General features: G+C 42.6%; 1 protein-coding gene across 7 annotated transcripts in view; it reads left to right on the top strand.

The window, feature by feature from the left end:
- Positions 1–1,570: 1,570 nt before the first annotated feature.
- The window catches only part of LOC100924534 (zinc finger protein 665), an 87,077-nt gene continuing 77,093 nt past the window's right edge, over positions 1,571–11,554 (top strand). For 3 of the 7 annotated variants that reach the window (XM_031949823.1, XM_031949822.1, XM_031949821.1), the window contains exons 1-2: positions 2,649–2,710; positions 7,604–7,689. In XM_031949823.1, the coding sequence (XP_031805683.1) occupies positions 2,659–2,710; positions 7,604–7,689 (138 nt within the window). In that variant the 5' untranslated portion in view covers positions 2,649–2,658. Of the gene's footprint in view, positions 2,439–2,640; positions 2,711–4,058; positions 4,295–7,603; positions 7,690–11,554 lie in introns of those variants that run through there. The other 4 variants (XM_031949825.1, XM_031949824.1, XM_031949826.1 and 1 more) reach the window with 4 other exon arrangements.

Raw genomic sequence — 11,554 nt, 5'->3', positions numbered from 1 at the left:
TTAAGTGACTTGCCTGGGGTCACACAGTAAGTGTCTGAGGCTAGATTGGAACTCAGGAAGATGATTTCAAGCCCAGTGCTCTATCTACTTTGCAATCTAGCAGGCCCAAAATTCTGTTTTGGAAAGAGCAATCTAGGCAGGGTTTTATATTTATAGAGAGCTCAAATTTTACAAGAATATTCCTTACATGATGTAAATTTTTTTTTCTTTTTATAACCATTTCATTCTTGGACTCCTGGTTCCAACTAGTTCCCCCTTCTAGAAACAACTAGAACGATGATGATTTGAAGGGCCTTTTTGTGACAGATAATCAAATACTATTATAGTTTCTTCTGATCCAAGATTTTCTTTAGGTCCAATAATCTGGATTCCTTCAACTGCCATGCTAGTGGCTCTGCCTAGTTATTCTAAGATCAAGTACAAATTCCTCTACTTGGCAAGCAAAAGCCCTTCACAGTCTTGAATCAGCCTACCTCCCCAGGCTTATTAAACATTATTTTCCTTTCTGAACTCCATATCCCAGTCAGAATGACTGCTTATCTTCCTACATATGACATTTCATCATGTATCTCCAGGAATTTGAATCCTGCTTGAAATGCACTCATTCCGCAGGTTCACCTAACAATGCAAGCTCTTTCAGTTTAATTAAAGCTCTGAGTCCAACATCAGGGACAGTCAAGAACCTCCTGAGAAAGTCATTGGGTAGACATAAATCTCCAGGAACTCTGGATCTTCTGTGTTAAGAAAAAACCCAACACAAGAATTCTTGTGCCAAGGAACTTACTTATGGGGGAAGACCTTACATAAAAGCTCTCTGAAAAGCAAGAAGGAAGGTACCAGCCATCCTGAACACCCAACAGAACTGTAGGTGGAAAGGAAAGAGTTTAGTTGGTAAGTTCAGATCTCAAGCCTCCATAAAGTATAGGTTTTTCAGGACTTCAGTGGCCCACCCTCCAGCTCTCCAAATCCAGGGGAAATGAGGGAGATAAAGTGTTTAGTCTGGGAAAAGATGCTGGAGCAGTCAGCCATTTCTTCTCCAGACTGTCTTAAAGATGAGGAAACTGAGGCATAAAGCATGAAGTGACTTGTCCAGGGTAACCTAGCTAGAAAGTGTGTAAGGCCAGATTTGAACTGAGAAAAACAAGCATTCCTGGCTTCTGAGCAGGAAACTTAAAAAGTAGCAAAGTGAGGATGGCACTAGAAGTCTGACATTTTTAGATTATTGAGAGAAAGTGACAGGTAGTAAGATATATTCGATATTAACATTTCTGTCACCAGGCATACAGTCGGTGCCTAATGATTGAGTGATGATTACCCCTGACTCCATCTCTTTCCCAGTCTGCATTTATTCCTCCTGAGCTTTAGAGATTCTGAGGGTTATTATACCCGGGCAGTGACAGACGAGTCTCACACACACACACACACAGACGCCGCCTCCGCTTCCGCACGTGTGACAGGAGAAGCTGGGCAGACGCCGGCCCCCGGGACCCGCTCCAGCTCCGGACCTGACCTAGATCTCTGCCCCTTGCACTCGGCAGGTAAAGGCGCTGTACGCATGCGCGCTGGGAGCAGGGCTGTCTAAGAGGGGCGTGTCCCAGGACGTCACTCTGCCGGACTGAGAGTGAGAGCCCCAACACGGAGTTTCTAGAAGCTCCAGAAATCGCTGCCGAAGAATTGGGTATTTATCTAGGAAGCATTTTGCAGCCGCTTTTCCGCGTCCGGCTTTTCCCTTCCCCTCCCGCTCCCAGCAGAAGAAGCGCCCACAGGGCAGGGACCTCCTGGGTCAGCCTCCTGACATGAACCTGAACCCCGGGGCTTAAACAGTCTGAGCCCGATTTAAAGTAGCCGGTGCGCCTGCGCGCCCTCCGCCAGACTACATTTCCCAGAAGGGGGGAGAGAACGCTCGGATTCCGACGGATGCCGGCGAGGGCCACGCCGCCTCTGAGCAGGCGCAGTAGGAGGTGACTCTCCATCCTTTTCCACTGAGGCGGAGGTTGGGGAAAGTTGCCAGGCTGGCGGCTGAGTATCTGTGTGCGGGAGCGGTCTGGCCTGGGGCAGCGCAGGTGGAGAGACGGCTCCGGAGCTGGGAGAGGGAGAAACGGATCCCAGGGATCCAGGCTCCTAATTCTGCCCCCGGGGCTACCTTCTTCATGCCCCGAGCTCGTCCCTGAGCCCCACTTTTTTGCTCAAGTGTTAACGGGGGTGGGCTGCGTCCCTGAGACCAGCCGCAGACAGCATTGATTAAGCGCCTGCTGTGTGCCAGCAAGGAAATGTAAATACCCGGACCCTAAGCATTAATTAAGCGCCTGCTGTGTGCCAGCAAGGAAATGTAAATTACTCAACAGTGAGCATTGATTAGCGCCTGTGAAAAAGCAGAAAGGCGCCCCGCCCTCGCTCCCCAGTCCCTGCGTCTGGGGGACAGAGCTGTGACGCCTTAGGTAAGTTATGGGTACAAAGGAGCGCTGGAGGACTGGCAGTCAGGAGGGACGGGGATGCAACGCCCCGCCTTTATTCGTCTTTGTGAGCCTGAAAGAGCGTAGCCCACTCACTCTTTATAAAGACCCTAAAAGGTGGGAGTGCAGCGGGACCAGGCGGGTAGATTAGGGAGTGCGGCAGAGGGAGGGAGAGGGCCCTGGGGGGGGGGGGGGGGAAGGAATAATGAAGCGCACCCGGCGCAGAGTTAGCGGGGCGGGGAGACTTTCTGCCACAGGTACCGGGGAGCAGAGTGTGTGAGGAACCGCGAGGGAGGCCTTGGGATCCGGGTCCCCCACAGGGAGAGCGAGCGGTTCCGCCGGGAGAGAGACAGACGCACACTGTGCGCCGGGCGGGCGGGTCTGGTCTTAGCCGCGCGCGCGTGTGTGTAAATGCGCGAGTCATGTGTGTGTGTGTGTGTGTGTGTGTGTGTCACACGCATGTGTGTGTTACATGTGTGTGTGAGTGTCTCCATGGACATGTATGTGTGAGGGGGTGGTAGATGTACATACGGTACGGGTCTGTAGATGTTGTGTGTGTGTCACATGCATGTGTGTGTTACATGTGTGTGTGAGTGTCTCCATGGACATGTATGTGTGAGGGGGTGGTAGATGTACATACGGTACGGGTCTGTAGATGTTGTGTGTGTGTGTGTGTGTGTGTGCGTGTAGATGGAGGTGGGTGTTTTCAAGCTTTGTGCATAATGTGTGTACGGATGTATGTAACTGTGTTTCAGTATAAGTGTGTGGAGGTACACGTGTGCGTGTCTGTAGGTGCATAGTGTGTTTAGAGAGAGGCTTGTGCGTGGTCCGCATGCGGGTGGGATATATTTGTGTGCAGGCGGGTGTATGTGAGCGTTCACCGATATAGACGGGGGTAGGGGGTGGTGGATGCTCATATGTAGGTGTGCTTGTGCATGTTAGGTGTGTATGTATACACACCTAACCCACTAGGCATATACGTGTATGCGTGTAAATACATGTGAATGTTGGTGTCCATATTGAATGTAGGGATGGGTATGTGTGCCCATACCCATCCACCTACATCTGCATGCACATTGCACATGCATACCCACACAAAACATAGACATGTCCTGTACTCTACATATATGCAGGTGTGTGACATGCTTGTATTCCCGCGTGTCTGTGTGCGCGCATGTGGCCCGGTGGGTTCTGTGTTGTGTTCTGTGTAAATGTGTCCGGGGAGGTGTATATGGGTATATGTGTGTAATTGTGTGTATAGATATACAAAGAGAGTACAGATGGATAGATATGTGTGTGTGTGTATGTACGTATCCATAGACATATAGATGTACGTAAGTGTATTTTATATATAGATGTTTGTATACCTGCGTTGTGCATGTAGGTGTATGTAAGTGCATTTTGATGCATGTGTGTATGAATATATGTGTGTGTGCATGTAATAGTGCAGACAATATGTGTACGTGGGGGAAGAGGATGGGTATGTTATTGTATTATACGTATGTATATTTTATACATATGTATATGTTTATACATATATGCATGTGTGTGGAGGGGCACAGATAGGTGTTTATGTGTGTGTGTGTGTAAGTTTAAGTGTGTATATAGCTCTGTGTGTGTGCATTCAGGTCTGTGTAAATGTGTATATAGATATATGCGTGTGGATGCCCATGGAGATGTAGTTGTGTGTATATGTGTACATGAATATCTCCGTGCTTGCTTGCAGCCTGCTTGGGAGAAGTGGACACAGTGAAAGGGGAAAAAAGAATAGTGTGCAAAATGGACAGTAGCGAACAAAAGAATAACCTCAAGGAAGCACAGAAAAGATGGACATTCATACTGTAATGTCTTCTGTTATTATATTTGCTTTCTTAAAATGGAAATTTATTGTTACATATTTTGAATCCTCCCTAATGTTTTGCTGGGCACATGACAAAGATCTTAAAAGTTTTGTAAAACATTCAACATTGTTATTTCATTTAATTCTCACAGTTCCTGAGAGGTAGATGCTATTATTCTCCTCCCCGTTTTTCAGATAAGTTAAGAAGGAAGAGAATAAATATGTATGGAGTGTCTACCTTGTTCTAGACACTGTGCTTTTTTAGAAATATTACCAAATTTCATCTTCACAACAACTCTGAGAAATGGATGTTCTTGTTATGCCCATTTTTAAGTTAAACTAAATATAAGTAAGTATATGGGTGCTACTATGTCTGGGCCAAGTACTTTTTCCAAATATTCTCTCTTTCACAGTGACAGTGAGCTAGGAGCCATGATTATGTTCATGTTACAATTGAAGAAACTAAGGCAAGTAGGGATAGGGGGCTTGCTCAGGGTCATCCAGCTATTAATTATCTGGGACTGGATTTGAACTCAGGTCTTCCTGCCTCCAGGCCTGGTGCTCTGTGTACTGCATCACTTACCTGCCTGGGGAAGGAACATAGACAGAGTTCTTCAAGTCCAGATTTCTCATTGCTTAGCCCTGGGAAAGTAATGTGACTTGGCCAGGCTCATGTGGCTAATAAATGACAGATCTTATTAATTTAGAATTTGGAACAAATTCTTCCAGACTTTTTACTTTTCTCCCTCTTTCTGCTCCTTTTCTGTCTTTTTTCTTTTACTTTACTCATTTCTTTTACTTGTCTTCTTTAAAAAAATTTTTTTTCTTTTACTTTTCTCTCTGTGTTCTTTTCTTCTGTCTTTCCCATTGTTCTCGTTTTCTATCACCCTTTTATCTTTTTCTTTTCTCTCTTTTCTACCTCTCAAAGTACTTGTTATATGTGTATTTGTGTGTATAACTAAAGATCTCAATATGAGCAGAGGTTTTGTTTGCTGGCTTAGCTAATCAGTTCTTTTAGACATCAAAGGGCATTTGTGTGCCGGTTCTCAAGTTGGAAAGTGATGTTTCATATCCCAGCACCTTTTGGTAGAATCTCCATAGTCTGAAGCACTAGAATTCTTGCTCAGCTGGTAATGACTCCTGGTACTGGTAGCAGGTCAGCCCTGTGTAAGAGATCTTAGTAAGTCTCAGCCGTGGCCTTGGAGTATTTTCTTTGATTGTAAGGAATCTCCATGAATGTCAGCCAGATCCCTTTGTATAACCTTATACCGAGAACATTAGGATGAGACGCGGGGAGGCACAGGAAGAACAGGCCACTTTTCCTTGTGCTTGATTTAAGGGCTTCCTTTGAGCCTTGGTATATGTTTCACCCTGGAAACCTGGCCATTTCCCTGAGGGACACCAGCTGCCTTAAAGGGACGAATGAACTACTCCCCTGGGTGACCTATATCTGGGAAGATGTGTCCAGGGGGTTCATGAATGAAATAGGGAAACTAAGAACTTCTTGGAATTATAACCTTGGGCAATTCAAGACTCGGTGCCAAGGCTCCGTTTAATCTTTAGACTCTGGGAGAAGAGCAAAGACTTGCTCCTCCACCGGAAACATTTAAGAGATAACCCCTTGACTTTTACTCAACTGCTTAGAGAAAAACCTAATTGTTTAATGGCCTGGAGATATGTAAGAATTCTCTAACCTGGCCATCCCTATCTGATTGATTGAGAAAAGCCTGAAACAGACCAAATCCCTTAGTTACTAGCTCAGTAATTTAGAAACCTTTAACCTCTCTTGCTTAATTGATTATTTACCTTTGAAGCAAGACAGACCCCTTTTTCTTAATAACATTTTGAACCATTTATTGCTTAACCAAGACCCTGGTACCACAAAAAGCCCACCTGTATTCCAAAGACAAATAAGGAATAAAGATCAAGTTGGTCAGTGATTTTAAAAGGATTAACATGAGATGGGTGGACAAATAAAGTGTCTGTAAACCTTGACTATATAACTATGGTCATTACTTCTGTAAAATTGGCTTTCCAAGCTCTAGACTTTCTGGTGAAGAAACTGCCCCATTTCTCGTGAGAATTGAAATAAAGAAACTTTCTGTTTTGTACCATACCTTTGAGGAGTCAATTTGAGTTAGGATCTTTGCATCCTACACAGTCAAATATCACATAATAAACTTGGCAGGGGGCCTTCTTTGTTCTCAGCCTATATGAACCTCACAGGGGGATAAACATTTTGGAATTTCACCCAGGAAGGGTCACCTTGCCTGGGAGTTTTCCCTCTTCAGGGTGCATTCTGACTGGCTCCCTCAGAAAACTCAGGAGTGGCTGTTTCCCAAATTAGTGATGGTGAATGGTACCTGTTTGTTTTTGTTATTACTGTGATAATGATGAGGTTTAAGTTTTGGGGTTCCTTTTAGTAGGGAGCCAAATGATAAGGTCTATATTTAGGGAACCAAAATGAGATTAGGTTTTCTGGTGGTCAGGGAGTTAAATGATAAGATCTAGTGGCAGGTTTGGGTTTCAGGGAACCAAATGGAGAGGTTTGGCTCTCCTGCAACCCCTTGGGATTCGGCGCAAGGGTAGGGAGTTTTGGGGAACCCCCTTCTGGTAGTGCAGAGATTCTCTGTAAAGGAATTTACAGACTCGAAAACTTAAATTGATAAAAGGTATATTATAGGGATTGGGAAGTAAGGTTAGAAATCCTGACAGAGGCATAAAGTCTGGTTAGGGAAATAGGTGAGGATAAAGAGAGGATGGCACTGGAATAGAATATTATCCAGTGGGCAGAGGCTCCTTGTCATAGCATGGCATAGCATGACATGTTTGGAACCTCTGCAAAGAGAGGATTTTAGATTCGCTCTTTTATAATAGGAGCTTTGGCTACAAGCTGAAGGGGACTAGTAGATGGAGTTCTACAAGCTAGGTTTCAGCTTGAGCTGCATAGAATTCAATGAGTTTCAGGACTGAGCCAACCCCATCTAGATAACAAGGATGAAACTATTTGTCCCTTGTGTGGGGTCCCTCACTGAGGCAGAGTTGAAGGAGATTTTCTCCTTCAAGTATTTTTAGAGTTTCCGGGTCCCTTCTTCAATAACTCTGTCTGTTAAGTTGTGTATTATTTTTCTATTACAAGTTTCCTCTTCCCTTATGTCTTCTCCAAATCAAGGTTCTGAGCAGTAATCAACTTGTACCTACCCCCCCCCTTTTAAGTCTGTGTATATTGAATGTAAATTCTGAACCTAGATTAACCTTACAATCCTGAGAAGCAGGAATCCATTGTAAGATAACTCTTCCATCTCTCTAGGGAGACAAGACTTGGAAAAAGTCAAAATCTCAAGGAAACAGTGGAGAAGGAATGATTTTGGGGAGGCCATGACCTTCAAGAGAAAGGTAAGAAGTACATGTCTAGGTTGGAAGAGTGAGGGAAGAACAACCTTGCCAGACCTAACTTGTCTCCTGGTGCCCCTTGTGCCACAGTCCACCTGCTGGACATTTCCACCTGGCTGTCCCAAATAAAACAAGTCCAAAATCGAACTCACCTTCCCCCATTCCCACCTGCCATTCCTCCAGACTTCCTGTTTCTTTGCAGGGAACCATCTTTCTTGCAGAAACGGGAATCTTGGAATTCCAACCTTGGAATCATCTCCCTCACCCCCTGCTCCACTCCCATAGTGTCCATTGACTGACCAAGTCTTCTTGGTTCTGACTTCAGGGTATTCCCTTCTGGCATAGAATGGATAAATATATTGAGTAGCCAATTTCATAATAGTGTACAAACAGGTTTGTCTTTTAAGACCTATTCAACTTTTAGATGATAATAATAAATTGAAATAAAGTTGTTTTTTTCCTTGTTGTGGCCAGCACAATACAAATGGGCTAGTGGTAGTTGAAAAGAAGGTGACAGGGTTGCTAATAATTTTATTATTGAGAGAAATCATGTTACATATCTTAAAATCATATGTTACTATGAAAAATATTATTTTGTAATCAACCCTAGTTTCTGTTTTCTATAATCTAACTCTCTGAAGCATGTTGTTAGTTTCTAGGTACTCAATCTTATTTAAAGTTCACAATGCCCCAGTAATTGTGCCAGGACTTTATGTTTTCCCATGATTTCAAGTTTAAATGCACTCTTGATTAATCTTAGGAGGAGTTATTGAAGTTTCTAGCTTCCTGGGAGTTCTTTACATCTCCCTCTTTTGTGTTTATTGAAGTGCTCTCATGTCTTGAAGTCTAAGATCCTGCCTGCTGATTCTCTACAATCCTTCTTGATTATGCTCAGAAAACACCCTTCCAGAGGAGGTCCACAGATACATATAAATACATATCTACATATAAATAAAATTACAGCAAATGCTCTTGAGTTTAATTTCATGCCCAATGGCACTGAATGTTCCTTGTGCTCTCTTCATCTAATCAGCAATTTTTTGGGCAGTCTGGTCAGGTTCTAGATTTTTATGTGATTCTTTATACATATCAGTAATCTTTTGAAGATCTTCAGTAACCAATGTAACATTTGAGTTTTCCCATAATCCATTAAGGTGATTTCTAACTTTTTCCCATTCCCACTCTGACTCGTATTCCTTATTAATCATACAGAAAATAGTGAATCTGTAATCCCCCACCAATCTTTGTCTTATCCTCAATATTTCCAGTTCTTGTTCTGTTTCAAGGACATCCTCCCTTAATTGATTAATAGCTTCATAGAATTCCTTATTAATTTTATTTTGCATAGCAAACCCTTTAGAGATATTTAGAATAAGTTCATGCAAATAATTAGCTTGAACAACTTGATTTTGAACAGTGGTTATGATGAGGAGTGAGAATGGAGGGTAAGAGATCCCCTAACAGCAATGGGATCCCCTTTGCCGGTGGTAGGTTTTGCCAAAGAATTTGCAAATCCCAGTGAATACAGGCATGAGGTTTGTGGGGAAGAATAGGCTTATTTGCACTAGGAAGCCAGCTTGCTAGGAAGATAGACATCTTAGTGGGCAAGGTCCTGTCAGGACTATAACACTGAGAAGAAAAAGCAGTGGGCATAATCCTGTTAGGACTTGTGCAAAGATTCGGGGATCAGAGTTGTTTTTTATTACCCATCTGAATCTTGGGGCTTCAATTCAATTCAAAATTGAATGAGATTTCTTAATTGGGAGTTTGAGCCACACAACGTTGACTATGCTCGAGGTCTAGATTTCCAATTGAAAAGATGACTTATTTTGGGAGTTTCTCTTATGTACAGAGGGGTGTGGCCCCTTCCAAGAGTCTGGGAGAGTTTGAGACTCAGGAATTCCTCCCCCACCAAAGGGGGGACCAAGTTTCAGGGTCCCCTCAAAGGTTAAAGAGGGACACAATTTACTTCAGTTAAAGACATAGCAATTGAGTCACTGGAAGATAAAATAAAAATTAATACAATTATACCAAAAACAACACACGAAATACATCTTTCTGCTTTTGCTGAGTAAAATGTTCAATGTTCTCCAAGAAATGATCTGCTTGAGTGTGATACCAATTATCACTCTGTATAAGTAATATATTAAATAAATGCTTCATAATAACAAACATAATACTGATATTTACTACTTCCTTATTTATTTTAATTTTTTTAAACTTTACTATTTCCTATGCATTCAGAAACTTACCTTCCCTGCAAGTAACATTATAAACTCCTTCTACCTTTTTTATTGTCATTTGGACAACTTCTCTCTACATGAAAGCATAATCATTCCCCAAACATACTTGCACAGTAGCATTAAATGATAATTCTTATTTCTCTTCTGAAAACATCCCTCGATAGGAGTGAATGGTAATGTGATTTTCCAAACCTGATCATTCTCCTTTTGATTATTTCCCCACTAATTCGGTTTGAGGTATCCTCCATGCATATGGCGATTATGGGAATTATTATGCCAGGACACATAAGTCTGATTCCAGATTGTATGACAAAGTCTCTGCTCTGTTCTGCAGCCCAGAAAAGGAGGCTCAGCTTCTTCAGAGTCCCATAGATCCCGATCTGGACAGGATGCTATATGGATTCCCCAATTGGGAGTTGTTTCACATTTCTGTCCCAATATACCCATAACAGTGGTTGTTAGATTGAGGAAATGTTGTGTGCTTCATGGCACTACAGACTTAAAGCCTTGTTTATACAATTGAAGGGTTGCAACATTCCTACTAGCCAAAAGCTTGTGAAAAGGGTCCTCTCTGTAATGAAAATGAAGAGGTTATATCAGACTACAGTTGTCAAAGTTAGCATTTGTAATAACACATAGAGGAAGGTCTTTGGTAAATTCAGTAAAATTAAACTTAATTATTAAGCTATTTGACTCCCCTCCATGCTTATTAATACCAAATTCCTTAACTAAATATTGAGATCCATTACTATACAATAGACCTCCAGGAATGTATTCTCCCCATCCAACTACTCTCACCCAAGGTGGGCTTTCTGTCTTACCCCAGAAGATTTTGGGTTTTCCTTCTCCCAATTTAAGTTATGCTAGCCCTTGGACCAGCTCAGGAACCATGCTGCTTGATCCCCTTTGGCCATGGTCAGCCTCTGTGAGTCTTCTATTATCTTCATGCTCTGGATCAATTTGGACAGGGTGGCTACAGCTTTCCATGTGTCTTCTTTCTGTGGAAATATAAAGAAAACCTCGACCCAGAATTAATTACCCTCCATGTCCCATGACATCCTTCCATATCACATATTGTAACGGGAGGGCTGGGTGGCAGAGCTTACCCTTAACCTTTTCTGTTCCTCTTTGTTTGAGGAAAAATGATGTAGTGAAAAAAAAAATGTCAGCTGGGGTGTGGAACATGTTATTCAATGTGAGATAATAAATAGTATATAGTCCAGTCTGTATAGTCTATTCTTGGGGGACTTCTCCCTCCCTTTTTGTTTAATCAAGAAGGACTTTCAAAGTTCTATTCTTACCTCTACTTCTCCTGGTTTTGATAAGTAAATTTTTATAATGTTACACAAAGAGAGAATATCAAAGGGACCTCCTCAGGGCCTTTCTCTTTACATACTTTGTATAAAGTTTCTCCATTGGCTTCCCATTCACTGATGTTGATTTGGGGGCTGCTTGGGAACCGGGGCGAATTGTTATAAACATCCTGTAAAAATGCTCTTAACTTATTTTTCTTAGTCCTTACTCCCCTTTTTAACTGTAAAAGCTTATTCATGCTTCAATCCTTTAATTATTTGCCCTCCCATTGTTTTATGTCTCCTTTTGCTCTGAAAAATAAAAGATGAGCT

The sequence above is a fragment of the Sarcophilus harrisii genome, chromosome 2 (assembly GCF_902635505.1).
Source record: "Sarcophilus harrisii chromosome 2, mSarHar1.11, whole genome shotgun sequence".
In the NCBI taxonomy this organism is placed as follows: Eukaryota; Metazoa; Chordata; class Mammalia; order Dasyuromorphia; family Dasyuridae; genus Sarcophilus; species Sarcophilus harrisii.
Note: the sequence above shows the minus strand (reverse complement) of the source record. Positions and strands in the feature narration are given on the sequence as shown.